This window comes from Lepidothrix coronata, unplaced genomic scaffold (genome assembly GCF_001604755.1).
Source record: "Lepidothrix coronata isolate B3197 unplaced genomic scaffold, Lepidothrix_coronata-1.0 Scaffold78, whole genome shotgun sequence".
In the NCBI taxonomy this organism is placed as follows: domain Eukaryota; kingdom Metazoa; phylum Chordata; class Aves; order Passeriformes; family Pipridae; genus Lepidothrix; species Lepidothrix coronata.
The window spans coordinates 823,642-845,433 of NW_016690258.1; the positions used below are offsets into that span (position 1 = coordinate 823,642).

General features: G+C 50.7%; 3 protein-coding genes across 5 annotated transcripts in view; all 3 read right to left on the bottom strand.

The window, feature by feature from the left end:
* Nucleotides 1-3,782: 3,782 nt before the first annotated feature.
* RBM15B (RNA binding motif protein 15B) lies at nucleotides 3,783-6,827 on the bottom strand. The gene is made up of 2 exons (XM_017819841.1): nucleotides 6,673-6,827; nucleotides 3,783-6,585 (listed from the first exon to the last, which is right to left on the bottom strand). Exons 1-2 carry the CDS (start codon nucleotides 6,825-6,827, stop codon nucleotides 4,065-4,067), a joined length of 2,676 nt encoding a protein of 891 aa, XP_017675330.1. The 3' UTR covers nucleotides 3,783-4,064.
* Nucleotides 6,828-7,198: 371 nt separating this feature from the next.
* Nucleotides 7,199-11,920, bottom strand: MANF (mesencephalic astrocyte derived neurotrophic factor). The gene is made up of 4 exons (XM_017820068.1): nucleotides 11,766-11,920; nucleotides 9,532-9,659; nucleotides 8,593-8,734; nucleotides 7,199-7,635 (listed from the first exon to the last, which is right to left on the bottom strand). Exons 1-4 carry the CDS (start codon nucleotides 11,851-11,853, stop codon nucleotides 7,451-7,453), a joined length of 543 nt encoding a protein of 180 aa, XP_017675557.1. The 5' UTR covers nucleotides 11,854-11,920; the 3' UTR covers nucleotides 7,199-7,450.
* A 5,324-nt stretch (nucleotides 11,921-17,244) lies between these two features.
* The window catches only part of DOCK3 (dedicator of cytokinesis 3), a 123,485-nt gene continuing 118,937 nt past the window's right edge, over nucleotides 17,245-21,792 (bottom strand). For all 3 annotated transcript variants that reach the window (XM_017819956.1, XM_017819957.1, XM_017819955.1), the window contains one exon: nucleotides 17,245-21,734. In XM_017819956.1, the coding sequence (XP_017675445.1) occupies nucleotides 21,228-21,734 (507 nt within the window). In that variant the 3' untranslated portion in view covers nucleotides 17,245-21,227. The remainder of the gene's footprint in view (nucleotides 21,735-21,792) is intronic.

Sequence of the window (21,792 nt, forward strand, 5' to 3'; positions counted from 1 at the left end):
CCTGCAGGTCACCCCCCCAAACCTGCTGAAGCAGCCCCTGCTGCCTGTTCTGGGCAGACCCAGCCTCTCTGAAGTTAAATTCACAGCTGAGGGAGGCTGCCTGAACCCTGTGTTACTGGGGGGTGTCACTGAAGGATGCTGGGGAACAGGTGACTGTAACAGCCTGGGTGCAAATCAGGATTCAGACTTGGGGACTAGCAAGGATTTGTTTGTTTAAGTCCATAATTCTGCAGCTACTTGAGATGGGGGGAAAATCTCAGCATTTGGAAAAATCACCTCTTCCCCTGACATCATGATTTAATCTATTTAAAAGCATAGTGCTTGGAAAAAGTCCTATAATCTTCTGGAATACACACAGCACATGGCTGACGTGATGCCATACAATATTTCTTCTATGCAGCTGTTACAGGCCCTGGCTTAGGGGGTGGAAGGAGATTTAAATGTCCTGCCAGCTGGCTGAGACACCCACCGACCTCTGCAGCAGAGAGGAGCCCCTGCAGGAAGGCTGTGTTTCCTCCCACAATGTGAGCAGAGACGAACCCAGCACAGCCTGTGCCCTCCTGTCAGTGTCGTTCCTATGTGTGGTCCTCCTCACTCTGGGACCCAACCCCAAGTAACTGCTCAGCCCATTTGGTGCAGCAACACCCTTCCGTGGAGCACATCCTGTGGAATGCCCGTGCCAGCACCTGGGAGGGAGAGCACGTCCCTGAGAGAGCAGGGTACAAACCCCGGGGCTGGGCAGTGGCTTAACCTTTGTGTCAGGGAAGGGTGGTAACTGAGGTGTGATGGGCTCCTCAGCACTGGTCACAGCACACCCAGGGCTGGCCTTCATCCCTGTTTTTTTTTGTAGTAAAGGCAGCCAGCAACTGAAGTTAAAGACCCAAATGTTTGCTGAAGGAGTGTTTAAAATAAAAGATGGAGTAGCTCAGTCTGAGCACTAATGCTCTCAGACCAGCCAACCCATCCTCTCACACCCAGTCCCACTTGAGTTTCAGAGCACCCTCAAAGAGCCCAGACCATTACCCTGCTGTGATTACCCCACTGCTCCTACTGTCCCGGGCTGAAAGGCACACCCACCTCCCAAACCCCCCAGCACTGTCATACCCCACATCTTCCTACATCACCGCGTGTCTCAGGCCTGCCCCATATTGTGCATCTTCTCTCCAGAACTGCAGCCCATCCCAGTTTAAGGGACAAGTCTTTGATGCTCTAAGATACAGATGTAGTGTTATTTTGCTGTAATGGTCAAGTCTTTTTCAGGCCTGTTTCTCTTGGACCAGCCTGGATACAAGTGTGAAGGGATGGGAAGGAGGACACAACTACAGGACAGGTCCTTTGGCCTTGGCACAGTCTGTTCAAACAAGGCTGTGGCTCTCTTGCATGCCAGGGAGCAGGGAGGCTCAGGTCATCATGTCAGAGGGATGCTGCTGCTTCTCTCTCAGGTGTTTTTTCCTTAACTCTCTGACTTCTCCTTTTAATTTGTTGGTAGGAGGGAAATCTGTTTGGTCCATGCACACATGCTCACACCCATCAGCCCCTCTCTGGGAACAGAGATCCCATCATTAAAACTCTTACCCAACCCAACGCACGATGACGTTTACCTTCTAAATAACCCTATTTACTGATTTCACAAGGGAAGTGGGAGATGGGGGATTTCAGGCTGTTCCCTTGCCAGGAAGCGGTTGCAGCTTTTTTTTTTCCTTTCAATTCCTCACATTCACACACCGTAACACACGCAAAGACACACACGAGGCCACGCCACAGCAGCTCGAGCTACAGCTCCCTGCCACCACAAAGCCAGGCAGGCACTGCTGTGGCACCACGACACGCTCTGGCTCAGGCTGCAGGACACTTCCAGGACACCTCCAATGCACAGGAAGACTCCCACAAAAGGCTCTAAATCACTCTAGGACTCGGCCATGAGGGGCATTTAATAGCACTTGGTTTCAGATAACACTTAATCTTACAATTGTTGACATTTGACACTGTCTTCAGTACAACAGCATCGGGGACTTGGTCACAAGGTTTAAGTCCTTGTTCCTGTAACCTTGTAAAGCCGGGGCAGTCCAGCTCCCCTGCACCTCCCTGTGCCACCAGTGCAGCCAGCCTGGAGGGCGGCTGGGAGTGCTGGAGTTGCTCCTCTGTCCCCACAGCTTTCCCAGGTCCCTGCTGCTCCTGGCAGAGCAGCCAGCTCACCTCTCCCTGACCTGTGCCTGCACCCCCATGGACAACACCCTCCGTGGCCTCCGAGCTGCACTCGGGCCCTTACGGACAGAATGAACATTTTCTGGGGTACAGAAGATGCATCAAGTGAAATGCAAACCCTCTCCTGATCACACTAACTCATTAGATTTACTTTTAACATAATCACAGTATTGAATGTTAAAATAACAAAACTCAACAAACAAAACTCAACCCACACTTGTTGATATCAACACATTATTAAATTAAGCAACTGCTCACACATGACCATGTCCCTACTGTGACACTGCAGGGTTAAAAAATAAAAAAATAAAAGCATCTTACACTGCATTTATGCTCCCTGCTAAATAGGTTTTGACACCAATCATACCTGAGAGCAGTTTTAGAAGGGCCTTTGGCAGCCATCAGCAAGTGAGTTGCTGGGTCACAGAGAGTGGTGCAAGACAGACTCTGGTTCTCCCAGGATTTTGTTCACTTGCTTACCACCAAAACAAACAAAAAACCCCCTGCAAATTTAAAGAAACTTTAGTGTTTTTAATCCCACACAATTTTCTGTAAGCTTCCTAAAATCTACAGGCATCGTTTTAAAAAATAAAAATATCCCCAAACCTAACAGTGTGGATTTTAACTCCAATTTGGACTCGTTACCACATCCTTATGTTGCTGAGCACTCAAGAGGTGCAGAGGTCCTGGCCTCTCCCAACAACCACCTCCTACCACAGACAGCAAAGGTGATGGACCCACCCCATCTCAGATCTCTAACTTTGATCTCCAGCAGTTCCTACAGTCACAGGTCACCTGCAGTGACGTAACACGTTCTCAGACAGCCAGACATGTTTCTCTCTTTCCTTGTAGGCCTTAACAAGCTTACAAGAGTTAAACAACCTTTAACTCCAGAAAAAAAAAAAAAAAAATTGCCATTTTTCAATTAAGGATTTCAGGTAGTGCAACGTGATGGACTATGCAAATGGCAGCTCCAGCTCACCAAATACCTTTGTGCCCTTTGCTTGTCCACATCTACAACGGGCCCAAGAGGGTTCCCCCTTAAATCACTTTTTTTTTCTCCTGCTTTGCTTTTTTTCCTTTTATAAAAACTGGGAATGTCAAATCTCTTTTGTTTTATCCAAGAGCTTCTATGGCTGAGATGTATCAGTGCTCTCAAAGCTCACCAACTTGAATACGGAGTTGACTCCTTAGCAGCAAACTTTTTGCCAATTAATTATCAACTGTAATTTTTTGTATAAAACCCAGTTCTACTCTTGATCAGGATTTGCTTCCTTGGTAGCTGGCTTCCTGGGAAGCTTCTATCCTCAAACAGAGACTCAACAGGAATGCATCCAAACTCAAATTTATGAAATAAAAAGCAAACAGGACAGAAAAAAAATAAGAGAACCAACCTTTGAGTCTCTCATACAGCACAAAGAACCCCCTTCCCCTCCCACCTTGAAGGACACATATAGAGATGAAGGAGGTGCAGAAGGCTGGAGCCTGAGAAACTGAACCAAGCTGGGGCCTCACGTGGATGCTCCTGCACAGGGAACTGGCCCTTCCTGAGCCGTAAGAACTCAGATACCGCACAATTTTAGAAATCCATCAGTGAACAAGGCTTTACTGACAACTTTTCATACAGTTAAAAAATAAAAATACAGAACAACAGCGGACAGTGTCACATATTAAAAACGAATAAAATGGGCTCTATTTAAAATTTTAATAGATATTATAGGTATTAAAATTAATTAGAAACTAAAAATCTTACCACTTTGGCCAAGGTGTTTTGAGCCTCCGCCAAAATGATCAGCCTTAAAAACAACTGGGTTGTGTGACACACAAAGAAAACATGAAATTTGAAAAGACAGTGTGGGCTAGGCAGTGTCTTTGACTATAACTATCACCATATGTTCTTCTTCTAACTTCCCCAATGTCCTTAGTGCTGACTGGAGGTACTGCTGAGAGAACTCGCAAGGAGGGAACGCGTAAAGCATGCCTGTGCTGTCCCTGCCCTTCGCCCCTCCCACGGGCAGGCTGATAACCCCAGCAGCCTGCTTCTGTTTCAAGTAGGAGACCAGATTCCTGAGAAGCCGTCGCTGCAAGCCAGGCTCCACAGCAGGGAAGGTCCCCTCGGCCCCTGCCCCTGCCGGGGCGGACTGGGTGGCCAGGAGCACGGCGTAGCCGTTGGGGCTGCCTTGTTTGATGCGGCGGGTGACTTCGTCCAGCTTGGGCTGGTCCAGCCGGAGTCTCTGCGCGATTTTGAGCTGCGTCAACTTCCCGCCGGACGAATGGTCTTTGAGGAGTCCGTTGATGACACCCAGGTCTCCCTCCAGGATGTGCATAGAGGTGGGGAAGCAGCTGTTTTTTAGCACAAGAAGCCCATTCCAAGCAAGCTGCAGTGTCTGAGCATATTCTGATAAATTCTTTAGCTTTTTGGTCTCGGATTTTGGCTCCTCGTGAGTTTTTGATTCCGATTCACCAGTTCGATGATTGCGTTCGCTGTCCCTTTTTTTGGGCTGGGGAGCATCGGATGGCTCGCGATGGGGCTTCTCCTCAGCCGCGTGGCGATTGTTCTGGAGGGAGTTGCTCTGCTCTTTCTCGGCCCCGGGTTCTGTAGTGTGATTCTCCTTGCGAGCCCTGTCAGGGCTGCGGTCTAGAGCTGGCCCACTGGCCTTTGTCCTGCTTCTGTCCTCGTAAGGCGAGTGAGTAGTCCTCCCACGGTCGCTGGAGAGGCTCCGGCGTTTCCGCCTCTCTTCCCAGGGTTTGGGCACGCTGCGGTCGCCGTCGCCGCCCCAGCGCTCCCCGCTCCTGCTGCGCACGGACCGGCTGTAGCTCTCCAGGTTGTTCCTGCGCTCGGCATTTTTGGCAGGGCTGGCCCATTCTGCCTCCACAAAGCTCCTGTCTCTGTCCGAGTACAGGAGGTGCGGAGGAGTCCTATCCCGCACCCTCAAGTCTTGCTCCAGGCTCCGGTGCCGGCTGTACCCATCGGCCAGCAGCTCGTAGTGCATGGGCAGCGGAGCGGGCTGGTACTGCTGCGGGTATCTCGTCTCTTCTGCTTTGGCAAAATCCACTCGGAGCCTCCTCTCCGGGCCACCCAGGGGGAAGCCCCTCATCTGCGCGCAGGCGGCCTGGGCGGCGTCCAGGCTCTCGTACTGGATGTAGGCGAAGCTGTCGCCCTTCACGTAGTCAATAGTCCTGATGCTGCCAAAGCGGTCGAACTCCCTGGCCAGGGCGGCCAGGGAGGTGCTGGGGCCCAGGCCCCCCACCCACAGCCGGGTGGTGGGGTTGGCTTTCCCATAGCCGATTTTGATGGGGTTCCTGCCAACAACGCGGCCTGACATGGCTACCTTGGCCCGGTGAGCCATGTCCAGGTTCTGGAACTTGAGGAAGGCGTAGGCGCCGCCCTGGCCGCGCGCGGGGCGCTTGATCACCACCTCCTCGATGATGCCGTACTTCTCGAAGGCGCGGCGCAGCTCCACCTCTGACACGTTGTGGTCCAGGTTGCCGATGAAGAGGTTGCGGGTGGCCCTCTGGTCATCCTCGGGCATCAGGTCCTCCTCGGCCACGATGGGGTAGCTGTAGGGGCGGCCGCGCTCGTCGTACAGCCCGTAGTAATCCAGGGCACGCTCCCGCTCCCGGGACAGCCCGATGGCCGCTGCCTCCAGCGCGAAGGCAGCGGCGGCGGCGTGAGCGTGGCGAGGCCGCGGCTCCCGCAGCAAGGGGCTGGTGACCGGCGACAGCGAGCGCTGCTTGTACTGGTATGCGCTGTGCAGGGGCGGCAGGTAGCCCAGCGGCTCCGGGGAGGGCGCGGGGGGCGGCGTGCGGCTGCGGCGGCCCCCGCGCAGGTACACGGGCTCCACCTTGAGCGGCCGGTCGTAGAGCAGCAGCTGCCGGGCGCGGGCGTGCCGCCGGGCGTCGCGGGCATCCCCGGGGTGTCGGAAGTTGACGTAGGCAACGCGGCCGAGCTCGGGCGTGTGCGAGAGCTTGACACTGATGTCCCCGGCGCCCCCGCCCGCGAAGCGCTGGAAGAGGCGGAACAGCCCGTCCTCCAGCAGCTGGTCGGGCAGGGCCGCGCTCAGCCCGCTCACCAGCAGCGTCTTGTACTCGCAGGAGCCGGGCGGTTCCCCGGCCAGCCCGGCCGAGCCCCCGAGCGGCGCCAGCAGCAGCGAGGGCGCGGCGCCCGGCGGCGGCCCGGCCAGCAGCAGCGACGGGGCCACCACGGCGCCCGGCAGCGCCTTGGCCTTGGGCACGCCGAGCGCCCGGGACGAGGAGGAGGAGGAGGAGGAGGAGGAGGGGGCGGCCTGGCTGCCGCCGCGGGCGCCTGAGGCCGAGCCGCTGCCCGCCGGGCGGTGGTTCGAGTCGCCGCCGCCGCCGGCGCGCTCATCGCCGCGGTGGCTGCGGGAGCTGGAGCCGCCTCCGCCGCCGCCGCTGCTGCTGCTGGTGGTGGTGGTGCCGCCGCCTCCGCCGCCACCGGGCGTGGACTTGTCCCGGCTGCTGCGGGAGGCGCCCGAGCTGCGGTGCGGGCCGCGCCGGCTGCTGCTCTCGCGGTCGCGGTCGCGGGGCCGCTTGGCGGCGGCGGCGGCGCGCCCGCCCGCGGCCCCCGGCGGGCTCGAGTCGCGGTCGCTGCCGCGCTTCATCGCGCCGGGCCCGCGGCTCAGGAGGCGCCTCCGGCGGCCGCCGCCATCTTGGACAAAAGGGAGCGAAGGCGGCTCCGGCCGCCGCGCCGCGCGGGCCCTACGTCATCGCTCCGCGCGCGCCGCGCCGCAGCCCGGCATCACGGGGCCGTGACGTCACGCGGCGCTTCCCGCCGCCTGCGCGCGACGGGCGGGGCGGCCAATCAGGGCAGGGCGGCGAGACCCCGCCCCCGCGAGGGCTGAGGGGGCGCGCGGGGCCGGACCCGCCGGAACAGCGGGAGAGAGGAGGGGGGGAAGGGGGAATGTCGGGATCAGGCGGGGCGGGAGGGGATGGGGGTGCGCGGGTGTGTCCGGAAATCACGTCACACGGCACGGCTCCGCCCGGTGCACACCGGCGAACTTTAATGAACGTCCCGTACAAAGCGCGGGGCCGGGGTCGCCCCTCAGAGACCCCTTGAAGCCCCGGTCTCGACCCCCAGAATCGCCCCTCAAAGCCCGGGGATCGCCCCTCAGAGCCCCGGGGTCACCCCAGGATCGCCCCTCGGTGCCCTGCGATCGCCCCTCCAAGACGCCTCAGAGCCCCGTGGTCACCTCGGGGTCGCCCCTCAGAGCCCCGGGGTCGCCCCTCACAGGTCCGCCCGGGCGCCGGCTGCCCTCGGCGCGTACTTGGGCATCAGTTCGTGGATCCTGCGGATGAAGTCAGACTTCTCTGCGCAGCCCTTGCACACCTCACCCCAGTCGTCCAGGATCCGCCGCAGCTCCTTGACGCGCAGCTTGCGCAGGTCAGCCGTGCTCAGGTCGATCTGCTTGTCTGCGGGGAGAGCAGAGCCGCACTCAGACATGCGGAGAGGGCAGGGAAGTCACAGCCCGAGATAGGGAGAGGTGCCGGGAGTGGGAGGAACGCCTAAGTTAGGCTTTGGATAGTGGTAAGGCTCTTAATGCTATAAGTCGTTATTAGAAGCCAGAATGCTTGGCTGCAGCTTCGATGTAGGTCTTCCACAATAGCCCTGAATGCCCCTTTATTATATCAGCAGCGACACTTCTCTCTTCCACTGGATGAATGACAGGTAGCAGGGTGATTTTAGAGGAAAGGAAGTGACAACAACAAAAAAGCTTTTTAGGAAGCAACAGGACATAATAGAAGTGAGAGGTATAAAGACCCACAATCCAAGGAGTGTCTCCAGGGCATGTAAGGGCAGAGATATAGGAAAGCAGCAGGAGGTATTTCCATGCCTGCTCTTCATATTAGTCTTTTCAGGAAGAGGAGTAATCTAGGAACATGAGAGTTCAAGGAAGGTGGTGAGAAATAGAGTGTGGAATGCTGTGAGCAGACACCAGAGGAGGTGAGAAAGCAGCATCCCCTGCTGCTGGAAACAGGAGAGCAGCTGCAACTGCAGAGCTCAGCCAAGGGCTCGAGTCCCAGCCACAGTGACACCCCTGCCTGCTCCCTAGGACAGGCTGTACCACACACCCTCCCAAGCAGGATATTCCCAACAGCAGTGTGAGCACCAGAGAGTTGATACACCTGGGACTTAGTTATTTCAGGGCAGATCAGAGTCCCCTGCAGAAGCTAAGAAGGGTTAGCGGCCAACAATCTTACTGAGCACCTCCATAAAACTCTCTAGGATATTCATGAAGAGCAACCCAGGTTGCACAAGCTATCTAGGCTACAGAATTTTGGGCTGAGTAGTTTTAGCATGCTGCTTTTACCCCAGAGATCCACACCCCAGAAAAGCATGGGCATTCCCCCCTTGTGCTGGCAACTTACCATATTTTAGTTCACAGATCTGACTGTCTTTCTTCTTTAGCTTCTCACAGATCTTTTCCACAGGGATGTGATGACTCATGGGCTTTGACACCTCATTAATGATTTTGGTGGCTGCATCACTTGTAGCCCCAATGTAATAGCACTAGAGGGAAGACAAGAGTGATGGGATTGTATGGGAAAAGGCTTTTAACAGGAGAGTTTGCTATCCCTTCCCTCACTTGTTTTGGCAGCTGGATGTTTGCTGTTACAGAACCTCTCCAAGTGACCACTACAGATGGAAAAAGGAGCCCAACTCTGAACTCAGGGTACTGAGCAGGTGTGTTCCATTTCACTGCTTTTACAGCTGCCCAGACTGGTTCTCTTGTTTCTCAGCCTTATGAAAACTGAACTGGATTAAGAATAAAGTCTTCTTCCTTCAAGGAGAAAAGACTCCCTGAAGCGTTCCCCCTCTCTACGTCTGACGGTGCCTCTAGTTCAGGGCCTTTTCCTTGGGGCTCTTCATTCACAGATTGCCTTCAGTTTTCAGTTGGGGCAAGTTGGTTTTCCTTAATTTAGTTCACAGCTAAACAGCCAGAGAGTATAAATATTTTAACAGCTTATATATAGCACCTCAAATACCGTTTAAGGGACAGGGAAGCCCTACAGCAAATAAAAACTTTGTAATCCCCAGTGCTTCAGTAACAGGGAGACACGAGGCCAGCCAGTCCAATGTCTGTAGACAGGTTGGGTTTTTTTTTCTTTTTTTTTAAGGTGAAGAGGTCAAACTCCTCAAGTCCTCTCTTGTAAAAAATACAGGACCAATTGTAGCCACAGAAGCAGGACAAACAGTCCCCGGGGAAGCTATATCATAAACTCAGAGGCATTGGTTTCCCCTTGTTTGCCAAGTATCCTACAACTTATTCCCTCAGGAGGCAAGTACCATCAACCACCACTACTTACCAGGCGGTTCTCTTTGCCTTTTGCTTCTTTGCAGGATTTCAAGAGCTCCTTTTCAATACTGGAAGGTGTGAATTCGATGTCATTGTCCTTTAAACTCTGGTAGAACCTTCCCAGGAACGTGACACACACTGGAAGGGAAGGTGGATGGAGTTATTGGCCAGTGAAGTAATCTTGTGGCAGCTCCTAGAGGACATTTGTAGGGAAATGGAATAAGGGATCTGGAGAATAGAACTTTTAGAAGCTGCATTATATGTCAGTGACGTCACCCATATTTCAGAACATCTTTTAGAGCACATGTGAATCAATAACCGACCCTGATACTTTTGATGGGTTTGTGGCAACCTGAGAAACCAGATCCATGCAAGTGTCTTCAAACCCAGTGCTGGCAGAAAACCAACTGTTAATCCTGCAGACTCCCCATGTGCTGATTTCAGTATCACTGATTACCCAGCTGCTTCACTTGAAACTGTTTCCAAGAGAAAAAGGAATTATTTGATCCCGGCTGTGTCCTCGTGGCACGTGTCTCCTCTCTTCATTTCCACAAGCTTCTGACGCGTTTTCAGACAGAAGGAGGGAACAGTCTTAGACACAGTGCAACTTCCACAAGTGCAGCAGCATCTGAGAGGACGGATCCATGTTCCTGCCTGCGGGAAGGGCTGTACAGCTCAGTCACTCCTTCCCCTGGCAGCAGTCGCTCCGCACACATTCCAAAGCACAGCGGCCCTGTGTGGCTGGGAAGGAAGGCAGACAGCCCGTGGGATCTGTGCCGTGGGGTGACTGAGGGACACCCTGAGGGTCAGATTCTGGTCATCCTGCTGCTCACAACTTGCCAGTGGACATCAGCATCACCTGGATTGAGAGCTCTGCATCCCACCAATTCCTGCAGCAGGACCTGGGGATTCTCACCCCTTCCCGGTGTGAGACAAGTGCCAGGCATAGACCTGCCTCCAAGGAACAGGTACGAGTTATGTCTTTTATGGGATTTGTTTACCACAACAGGAAGAGTCTGGCAAATGTTACTGTCATTAGCAACTTGTATTCAACTCTGAATACATGGCATGACATGGGAATTGGGCAGTACAGGAAATGGAGTATGGCCACCATGGAACCGAGTAGAAACTTACTGTCATTGTATTAAAACTGGAATTATAAGCCATTTAGGAAAACATTTTTTGTATACATACACACCCTCGTTTACCTCACACCAGTCTGTCCCTAGGCATGGACATGCACTGATGTCCACTCTGTGCTGTTGGGAAGTGAAAACCTCGGGAAGAACAAAGCTGCTGCAGGCAGTGGCACCAGTGGCCACAGTACACTAGAAACAAGTTTCCAACCTAGTGCTGGGACAGCAGCTGGAAGTTTTGATTTACCGAGTTCCCTCCCCTCCTGTCTTATTGTTGCTCTCCCTATAAAGAGCAGGAGAGGTGCTAGTACCCCAAACTCCCAACCAGCTACTATGGTCCCACCTCGAGGCCTTCTTGCTCCACCTGGGAAATGTTCAGTTCGCGCAAGAGCAGTTTAATTTGCTGTGCAGCTCAACAGGTTTCATCCCCGAGGCGTTTGTACTCCCATGGTACACGGAGGGCCCGGTCTGATTTAGATTAGCTGCTCCCGGCTGCGCGCACCGAGGACACTCGGAGCACTCCAGCAGGCGCTGGGTGAACTAACAGTGTGATGAGTAAGAGGGAGTCCCGGTGACTAACCGCTCTGGCGTTCTCCTGCTCCCTGCCCCGGTCACCTCAGCCGGCCGGCAGCGCTGCCCGCGGGTGGCGAGCTGCGACAGTGCCGATCACCCAGCCCGGAGATCCCCGGGGTCGGGCTCCCTTTCCCTGGGGACTCTGCGCTACCGCTGACCCCGCTGAGAGGGTCCGGCAACTTGTCGGCAGAGCGCAGCGCCCCCGGGAGGGAGGTCCCGTCCGGCGAGGGGCCCGGCCGGCAGCCCCGCCCCGCCTCCCCCGCGGGCCGCCCCGGCACCGGGCACCCCGAGCATCGGCCGGCCCAGCCCGGCCGCACTTGCCCGGACTTCCGAGACTTTTCCTGCCGCGGGAGGCACCGCTCCGCCGGCCCGGCCCGGCCCCAGCGGGAGGGCTGTCGCTCGGGGCTGTCACAGCCCCGAGGCTGCTCCGCGTCCCGGCCTCTCGCGTCGGGCGGGCGGGCCGGGCAGCGGGAGGCGGCGGCGAGGAGCGGCCTGTCCCCCGCCGTGCCCGCGGGCCGGGCCCGTCCGCACTCACCCTCGCAGTCCCCGTCGCGCAGCGCCCGGCCGCCGGCCGGTAGCAGGAGCAGGGCCAACGCCGCGCAGAGCCCGTGGGCCGCCCGCATCCCGCCTCGCCCGGCAGCGCCCGCCGCCCCGGCACCCCAGGCACCGCCGCCGCGCGTCGCCCGCCCCCGCCGCCGCCGCCCCATTGGCCCGCTCTCCGCGCGGCCGCCACGCTCCGCGCTCCCATTGGCCGCACCGCCGCCTCCACGGGAGAGTTGGCGGCCGCTGATTGAGCGCGGGCGGCGGGACCCGCCTCCCCTCGCCGCCATGTTTGTTAAGGGAAAAAGCGTCCGCACGCGCTGCCTGAGGGCGGCCTGCGGGCGCCATCTTGGAAAGGGGCAGGTCCTCACACCTGCGGGAGGGCGGGGCCGGCCCGGTCTGAGGCACCGCCCGCCGGGGCCGCCTCACGGGCCGGACGGGGCGGCACCGCGGGGAGACGGGATGTGCGAGGCTCCGTGGTACCTCAGGGTGAGTGGGGTCGTGTCTGTATCTGTCTGGGGAGGGAGGGAGGGAGTTTGACGGGGCAGAGGAGCTGCAGGGTGGGTGGCTCTTGGGGACTCTTCGTTTGGAACTACAGAGTTAGGACAAGGAGTGATGGGTACAAACTGAAAGAGGGAAAGTTTAGGTGAGATAGTAGGAAGAAGTTCTTCCCTGTGAGGGTGGTGAGGCCCTGACACAAACTGCCCGTTCTCCATGGGAGCATTCAAGGCCAGGTTGGATGGGGCGTGGAGCAACCTGGTCTAGTGGAAGGTGTCCCTTGCCCATGGCAGGGAGTTGTATTAATTAGATGGTCTTTAAGGTCCGTTCCAGCCCCTTAACATTCTATGATTCTATGACTATGTGTCCTGTGAGGGGGTGGGACGGGCAGAGATGGGCTCAGTGGCTTTGGGCACACCCTGTGAGGTCCAAGGACTGGGTGCTTTGAGGTGGGACAGCTGAGAGCTGAGAGGTTAAAATAACAACCAGCATGCAGCTTGTGTCTGGCTTCTTGGGTGGGTGTTTTCGCGGAGTCAAGTAAAAAGAAAATATTACTGTTATTTTTTAAAAAATTCCAACTTAATATCCCAGTCACTGGGCCAATCACCTTTTGTTCAGGCACATCGTGTGATTCTCGGGATTGTCCTGTGTAGGACCAGGAGTTGATTTTGCTGATCCTTGTGGGTCCCTTCCAACTGAAAATCTTTTGTGATTGCCATTCTGTTCCCAAAGCCTTCACAGGATGTGCTGGGAACTACCTTGAACAATCCTCAACCCTGTGAGCTTATGACTGAAATGCCCTGAAGTTGGGGGGAGGAGCACACATACATCTGTTCATAGTTCCCTGGGGGCTGTGTGTGTCTGGGATATCATTCCACTGAAGGAAGGGAGAGGCAAAATCATACAGCCCTGTGCTACAGCAAGGGACCCCACATGGAGCTCGGTGGGCTCTCTTGGCCCAGAAAGGCTCCTGAGGCAGCCTGGTTGTGCCTGCCCCAAGCAAAGCCATGGTGGGAGCTGTGGGGAAATTTCCAGTGTCTAATCAGACACTTGCAGGTCATCAGCTGCAAATAATAAGCCTGATGAGGTGAGATGAGGAGGAGCACCTGATTCAGCAAAGGTCACAGCAGGTGAGCGCTAATTAGGACACTGTGTCTTGCCAGAGTGAATACAGCACAAGTGTTTGTCAAAAAAGGTGGTTTTGCACCTTTCTAGATGTTATCATCTCTCTAAATTTGTTTATTAAGCTCAGTAATAATGTTACTGACTTGTTCTGTTTATTTATTTTTAATTCAGTCCATAATGATTCCCAGAATTACTCAATATCAGTGCACTTTAGGAAGAATATTGGCTTTTCTAAACCTCATGCTGATTGCTTAGCTGTGCAGAGAAGTGGTGGCTTAAAATGCCTTTATTTCTTATCAGGATAGTGGACAAAAGAGCCCTGAGATGTAGTGCTTATTAATTAATTGGAAGTAGGGCTTAAATTTGGCATTAAGAGAATTTGGGAGCTTCACAATAAGGAGGAAGTTTAACTACCAAAGTAGTGCAATTATGAAACATCTTCAAAGTAGGAGCTTTATGCATTTTTATAGATCAGACTGTGTGACAGGATAGGAGCAATTTTATTTGGTTTTGGATTGGGAAATGAGCTTCTCTCTCTATTTCAATATGGGATCCTCAGTTGGGTCTGAAAAAACCCCATTTTTTTTTCTTTTTATTTATGGTTTACTTTCCAATGTTTCAGCAGCTAGGAAGGATTGCCTTCATTTTACCTTCTGCTTCTTTTTGATCCATGGTGAGGTTTCTGGGGCTCTGTTCCTTCCATCACCCTCCAGCCACTGTCTCTCTGGAGCATTAGGGATTTGTTCTGTCTGAAACCTTAGTGATGGAGAGCTTGTGCGACATTCAGACTGCTACCAGTTCAAGTTGGAGGAGTATTGAAAAATTAAAACCCTATTTTTTTACTTTTCTTTTTCTTAAATGTGGTCTTTAATTTCCTCATGTGTAAGCAGTAAGTGGTAGTAGAACACTGGCTGAGCCTCAGATACATTTTTGCAGTGTCATGTGCTCACGATTCTTGGAGTTGCATCTAGATTCGTGGTTCCTAGTGCTGTCCTTTAAAAAAGGATTGGGTTAAGGATTTAATTCTGGATGGAAAAGTTGGCTGGTGTTACTGTTTAAAGCTTCTTAGTTGTTAAGGAAGCTTTAGCTCCTTTCTACTGTCACATTTTAATGTTTGAGCTAAACCTACAGCTGCAGGAGGATACTCATCAGTTCATTCCCTCTTCAGAATAAAGAGGAGTCTGACAAGAACAAAGGGATGAGTTCTTGTGTGTGAGAACAAGATAGACAAAATGTCTGTGGAGTTTTACATCGATATTAGGAAGATGCAGAGGGTGCAGGAGCCAGTGCTCAGGGTTCCCACTCCTGTCCCACACTGTGCAGTCAGTGATGGAACAGTGTTAGCTCTCTCCTGGGGAGGTCCCAGTGCTGTGTCCATTCCATTGCTGTACCTGCAGGACGCTGGGAGGGACAGAGGTGGTTGTGTTTGTTCCCTGTGCTTGTGAAGTGTCTGGCTCTGGGTTTGGTCAGAGCATGAACTAAATGCAAAGAGCACTGAAAAAGTGAGGTGCTGGGAATTAGGAGAGTTACTGTGCTGGGGAATGATCCCAGACTTAGAGTTGGAGCTTGGGGGTGAGTGAGGAGTAAACCTCTAGTGACTTCTGGTCAGTGTTTTGGAGGCATGTTCGGAGCGAGCCGGAACGTTACCGGGCTTGGTGGCTCTGTGGGGATCGGAGCTGTTGGGAGGTTTGTTAGGTGAGTGGAGGAAGCTGCATGTTCATGGTGAGGCTGCAGTGTGGGCTGGACCTGTGCTGGCTCTGCAGTCTGAGAACACAAATCTGATGGATGAAGGGGTTCAGCCTCAGGTGTTGGTCTGTGGGGATAAAGAAGTAGGTCCTGTCAGGGTGCAGGAGAAACCAGGTTAGTTTGGGAAAAGGGAATGCAGTACTGCTGTGAGTGAATGCTGAATAGAAGCTCAAGTGTAATAGATCTGCTATTCCGAATTTAATGTATGTGGGATTGAGAGTAAAGCCTGTGAAAAGGAAGCAGTGGTATGTGAACCTTCTCCTAACAGTCAAGACAGACAAGCTCAGACCTCTTCCTCCTAAATGCTGTGTCTCTGTGCCCATGGTTTAAGAGGCATCTACAAATAGAGGCCCATTTATGCAGAGGGTGTGAAGGACTGAATTTTATCAGCCAGGTTAGAGTAGTTTCTAGAGGTTTGGTGTCTCCTCTTATCAGCTTTATAATGAAATTCATATTGAGTGAGTCGCACAAGTCATATATTGAAACTGTGCTGAAGTTTTCTTATTTAGATAAGGGGAGGTGTTTGGACATGGGATTTATATTTCAATCTGACTGATGTTGCCTTGGCTTAAATAAAGTATTTGACTTGCACTGAAAAAATTGTTCTGTTGGTTTTAACAGAAACTAGAATATTTTTTTAACTCTTGTTTAAAGCTGAGGGCTTCACACACCTTTTATTGTGCCAAATGCGGGTTTTATTTCCTATGCTTGGTTAATAAATATTTTTTTATCTGAATTAAAAAAAATATTTTTTATCTGAATAGAAAAAAAATAATATTTGGTAAGTCTGGCTGGGAACAGACTTGAAGGGTCTGATAGAAGACAGTGTGAAGGGTCTGGAGAGTATGTCCTACAAGGAGCAGCTGAGGGTACTGGGGGTGTTTAGCCTTGAGAAAAGGAGGCTCAGTTACTGCTGTCTGCAACTACCTGGAAGGAGGTTGTAGCCAGCTGGGGGTCTGCCTCTTCTTCCATGTAACTATCAATAGAATGGGAAATGGCCTCAGACTGTGCCAGGGGAGGATCAGGCACAGGATATTAGGAAAACATTTCTTCACTGAAAGGGTGGTTAAGCATTGGAATGGGCTGCCCAGGGAGGTGGTGGAATCACATCCCTGGAAGTGTTCAAAAAAATGTGACACTTCACGATATGGCTCAGTGGGCATGGTAGTATTTGGATGAAGGTTGGACTTGATGATCTTGGAGGTCTTTTCCAACCTGGCTGATTCTGTGATTCAATGCCATGACTGATACAGGCTTCTTCAGGCATCAGGTGAGCACTTTAGCTAAGCCACACTTTGGTATCTTAGATGCACTACTGAAGTACCTTGTTACAGCTTCTCTCTTCTCAGTATTTGTATGTGGTATGTACTGAATGCTTGGCAGTCCATGTACACTATGACCAGCTGAAGAGTCATATTTTTTTATGTTTTACTGCTAAATGTCTCTTGAGACAAGTTTCATAAGATTTTTGTTGGTTTGTCAAGAGATAAAATGAGTTACTTTTTGTTTCCTGTACTTGGACCTGGTTTATTAGTGGTAACGAAAAAAATGCATGTATATGTAGAAGCCACTGTAGCTTTGAATTCCAAAATCCTGTGATCCTACATGTCTTAACTACTATGTTTTTTCACATCTGTGCTGTTAAAATTATTAGTTTTCAAGTACTATAGCAAAAAAAAAGTAGCAATCTAGGCAGTAGTGGTTTAAGCCCAGCTAGTAACTACGTGGCACACAGCCACTCCACAGATACCTGCTGGAGAGCTAATCCCATTCCCTTTGTCTCTGAAACAGTCATCCCAAAACTTTTTCTGGGGCTGTTGCATGTGCCATGTACATCTACCTGACTAGACCAGGTGGAGGATATGCCTGATGCTTGTTTTAGGAAATTAATATTAAATAAAATAACACACTGTCAGCTAAAAGAATAACGTGGAAGCTGTTCCCTCACCACACACAAGAGCCACAAGGTCCTTTAGGTTGCTCCCCCTTTTCCTCATGCACCCAAAGGTGGGAAGCGATGGCTGTTCCCCTGTCCCTTGTGGATGTTGGGAGCAGCCCACGGATACCCCTGCCTAGAGGACAGCAATGAACATACAGCTGCACTGTTTTAATATCAGGTATTAATCTTTAATTCCACATCACAGCAGTCGAGTGAATGGGGTAAGGGAAAGGAACCCAAAACAAACGGCAGATATTTACATCTAAAATTCACACCACTTATTTGTTGGTTCTGGAAACATGCTATCACAATATATACAATGAAGTACCTTTAGGACACTTGTACAAATTAATTTTTCCTTTTGAATTTGATTTCCATTATAGATAAGATAGCTGTTTTCGATTTATTTTAAACATGAATACACAAAAGAGAAGTGGTTAGAGGTTTTTGCCTTTTTTTTTTTTTAAATAAGCACAGAATGCCAGAGGTTAAAAACACATTTACAGGGCAGAATACCAGTCAGACATCACAATCTATACATTTTTTGCTCAATTTCCTGTACAAATACACAGCATTCAAATGGGGGTATTTACAAAGAAGCATGATCAGAGGAAATTTTAAATATCACATAATTTGTTTCCCAAAGGCTCTTGCTCTCTCCAGCCTCCCCAGTTTTGGCTGATACTCCCACAGAAAGGATATGCAATATCCCTTACCTAAAAAAGGGCAAGTAAGCTAAAAAACAAAGAGGAAAAGTCAAAAAAGAATCTGAGTCTTGTACACAGTAATAAAACCAACCCAACCATTGGAAAAAAAAATAGGATTCAGAGAAATTAAGTGCTTTTCTTCTATCACTGTAGTTCCTTCTCAATTTTGTTTCAGATGGGGCCAGCAGGTACACGGATGATGGAGAGATTTATAGCAGAATTCCACCAATTTTCTCAGGAATGCACATGCTATTTTGTTATGCAAAGAAAACCCAATGAAGGCAAGTACACTGAAGTTTGAATTAGAGCTAGGTATAAAATGTCAAGGTCCTGTTCAAAACATCCTCTTGCTGTGGTTTATACAAGGACTCTTCAAATCCTGTTGGGCAAGTGCAACAACTGCTGTTGCTTCCCCCTACTCCAGGACTGAGCTTGATGTTGGAGTTGTACTATGCTAAGACACCTCACCATAGAGAGAAGTAGTTCCAAGCAATATTAGTTCCAAGATTCACAATATTTCAATAATAGTCTTTCTATATTCTGTCCCCTTTAAGGCAAACACTGAAAAGGGAAGCAGAGTACTTGGTAGATACCAGAACCATAACAGAAATTTAACTCCAGAGAGGCTTAAATTTGGTAAATTCAGCAATTTATTCCATCCTTCTTTGTGTGGACCTGCCATAAATTAGGTATTTGTATACATCACCTGATTGACCTTCGAACCCTTACAAATACATGGGAATGTCAGACTCCCCACGGACTCACCGCTGTTGTACCATGTCTCTAATCAGAGCAGGATGATGTGTTTTGAGAGACTGATTAGAGCTCTGGTGAGCAGGTTTTCCAGGTGCCTGGGACTCAGTCCCACTTTAGTTGCATTCTTGGTTCTGCAAAGTTTTATTTGCTAGACCTGCTGGTTTTTCCACGTTAAGGAAGCTCGGTAAGTCACTACATTTACTACTTTTAGTCTTGCTGCCAAAAAGAAAAACAAAACCAGGGGCAAGGGAATTGGAACTGAATAGTAAGTTATTTTAAAAACTTCACTGGAAGAGTCTCAGTGGGACTGGAGAATAGCATATGTGAAAACATATCACCCATTTCTAAGGAATTACCTTGACTTACCTTTACCAAAACCATAATTTTGAATTGTTTTCACATATATGTTCTATACCAGAGATCCAGCTTAGTTCCTTAACATTTAGGACTGTCCTCGCATTGGAAAACTCTCCTTCCTGCTAGAGATGAAACATTCACTATGGGCCAGTTTTTATTATTGTTGTCTTGATTGTGAAGGATATAATGATTTCAAGCAGCCTGTGTTAGTAACAAAATAGAGGAAGCAAGAGAGACTTTGTTCCAGCCAAATAGGCCATTTAAGAAACAAATCCTTAACTTAGTAGTTTTGCATGGGCTAGAGCTGGAGAAAGAAAATAAACAAATCCTCTTAAAATCCCGTTCACACAACTGCTGAGTCCAGACTTTATACAGCCAGACCATCTTTAGCCAGTTCAGAAGCCACGTACTCTGCCCAGTCACTGTATTTAGAGGTAGTGCTAAAGGTGACCTGTAAAAGATTTTTAATATCCTTTTTTGCTTCTTTATGCTGCTTTTAGCAGGAGAAACTGAGCAGTTAGAACAAGAATTCAAGATGAAAGGTGAGTGCTGTTCCTGTTTCTGGCACTAATTATATGGTGGAGGTAAGTGTCTTATTTGAATGTGCTTCAGGTTTTTCAGTGGTAGGAAAGAGGGAGGTTTGTTTCCACCCTACGGAGTGTGCTTTACAGTCTGCAGGTGAAAAGGTTAAAAGGAAGGCTAAAATGTGTGTGGGCATGGCAAGGGGAAGGAACATAGCCTGTTTATCTTAAAATATTAAGTATTTTATACTATCCTGATTGAAAGTTTCTTGAAAAATATGAAAACAGGAATAAAAGGTTTCTTATAGCCAAGATCTGTTCTTTGTAAAGAACACTATTGCCCACAGACTTTTTTTCCTGAACTATGCAAATGCTGATTAAAAAGCTTGTTTTGTGGTCATAGACTCATACTGTCTTCACCTCTGCACAGTTCTGGTTTGTGTGGTGTGGTTTGTTCCCCAACCCCTCAGTGTTCTTCAGCTCTTTCTGGAGCCTATCCATAAAAAAAAAGATGGGATGGGAAAAGGCTGTATTGCTGCCTGAGGAGAAAAGAAAAAAGAAATCAACTCTCCAGAAGAGAGAAGCAGCAGCTCTCACTACACATTCTAAAGAAGCAAAAGAGGAAACAAACACTTGTTCTTTACAGGTTGCCTTTAAGGTCCCTGACTCTGGGTGTACACTGGATACCGGGCATTGCTGGAGTCTTGGTGTTTTCTGTCTACTCTGAGATGGGAGATTCCTTCTCACACCAGCTGCAGTGAGTTTTTGGGAGGGACTGAGGATATTGAGTTAACATGGAATGAATCTCAGCTCCTGGGTGATGGAAATTGGTGAGAATTGTGATGTTCAGCCCTGAGGCAAGGATTGTTGGATATGATGCATTTAAGCCACCCTTTCTTTACTGGCTGGGTCATCAACCAGCTTGTGGCATGAGAAACTCAATTTGGTTGGTTTTGTTTTAAACTGGAATAGAAATGCTGGTGTCAACAGCTGCCCAAAGCTGGGCATGGGAAAGGCTTACAATGAGGTTGTAGCTCCAGTGGCTACCAACCTCCTCTCATTCTGTAGCACAGATGGATAACACGTGATTCCCATGAGAAAGCAGGTTGGCTTAGCCAGTGAAAGCAAAATTTAAGAAATCAAACAGTACATAAAAAACAAAGGAGGCAGAGTTTGTTGGAAATGATATCTTGGAGATCAGTGCATCAGCACTGGTTAGATTGCCTCAGCACCTATGAACCAATGCAGGGAGATCACTGCACAGATATGTACAATCCTGCTCTCAAAAGAGCCAATTTCTTCTTAGAATTGCCATCTTTCCACTGCCTGCAGCTCATGCACCTTCCAGCCTGACAGTTCATAGAATCCCTGATTTCAGCAATGAGCTTTCAATTCTGTACAGCAAAGAAATGTCCCTAGTGCAACTGCTTCTACTCATGTGCGTCTCAAACTGGGAGGAAAGCAGCTTCAAAACTTGCCACATTCCCCCCTTTTCCCCCCTCCGCTTAAAATCGTATTTTTCAGCTTCTGCAAGTCTCTATGGCTCGTGTGCCATAGGATGTGGTTAAGAAACTGCAGAAGGAATAAACTGTCCACTACACAGAAAGTTAAAAAACGGAACGGAAAGGTGTAAAAAGAACTTAAAAAGGAAAGCAGCAACCTCCCATGCTGGCCCAGTTGCTCATGTGGGCTTCAGACATAAACTTGCGGCAGTAGAAAATCGGTTTGCTGTTCTCCGAGTCCTGCTCTCTCTCTCTGTTGTGTCCAGACCTGGAATGCCGATGCCAGCTGTGTGCCAGGAGCTGTCCCTACTGCTCAGTGATGCCATGCTCCCATGCTACCCTGGCCTGCTCTTCCTTTCCACCACTCACCGGTTGGGACACTTTACGGTGCAAGGGGCGGTGTTTGTCATCATCTTCAATGATCATCCCCTCCTCGTTCTCCATGTTTGGCAGCCGGGAGTGGTAAGGTTTGGGGGGCAGAGCAGGAGGGTCCATGGTGTCCTGAGGAATGACTCCAGACGGAGCAGAGTGGCTTCGGCATGGCTGGGATTTGAGCGACTCCAGGACATCAGGCTCAGAGAGACTGTACCTGACAGGGAGGTAGGGTGTCTCTAGATCTTCATCAGTGTTCCAGGCCTGGCTGGGGACAGAATCCATGGTGTCTGTGCGAGGAGGTGGTTCAGAAGAATGTCCAAAATTGCTCTCACTCAAGGAAGAGACACCACTGCTGGCACTGCCGGACAAAGTGGAGTTACTCCCATCTAGACCAGACTGCGGACTGGTGGGCGATGCAGGGATAGGATGAAGAGGGGACTGTTTGGAGAAAAACAAAACCAGGTTAAAACTGACAAAGGAGGCAATGCTGCATCTT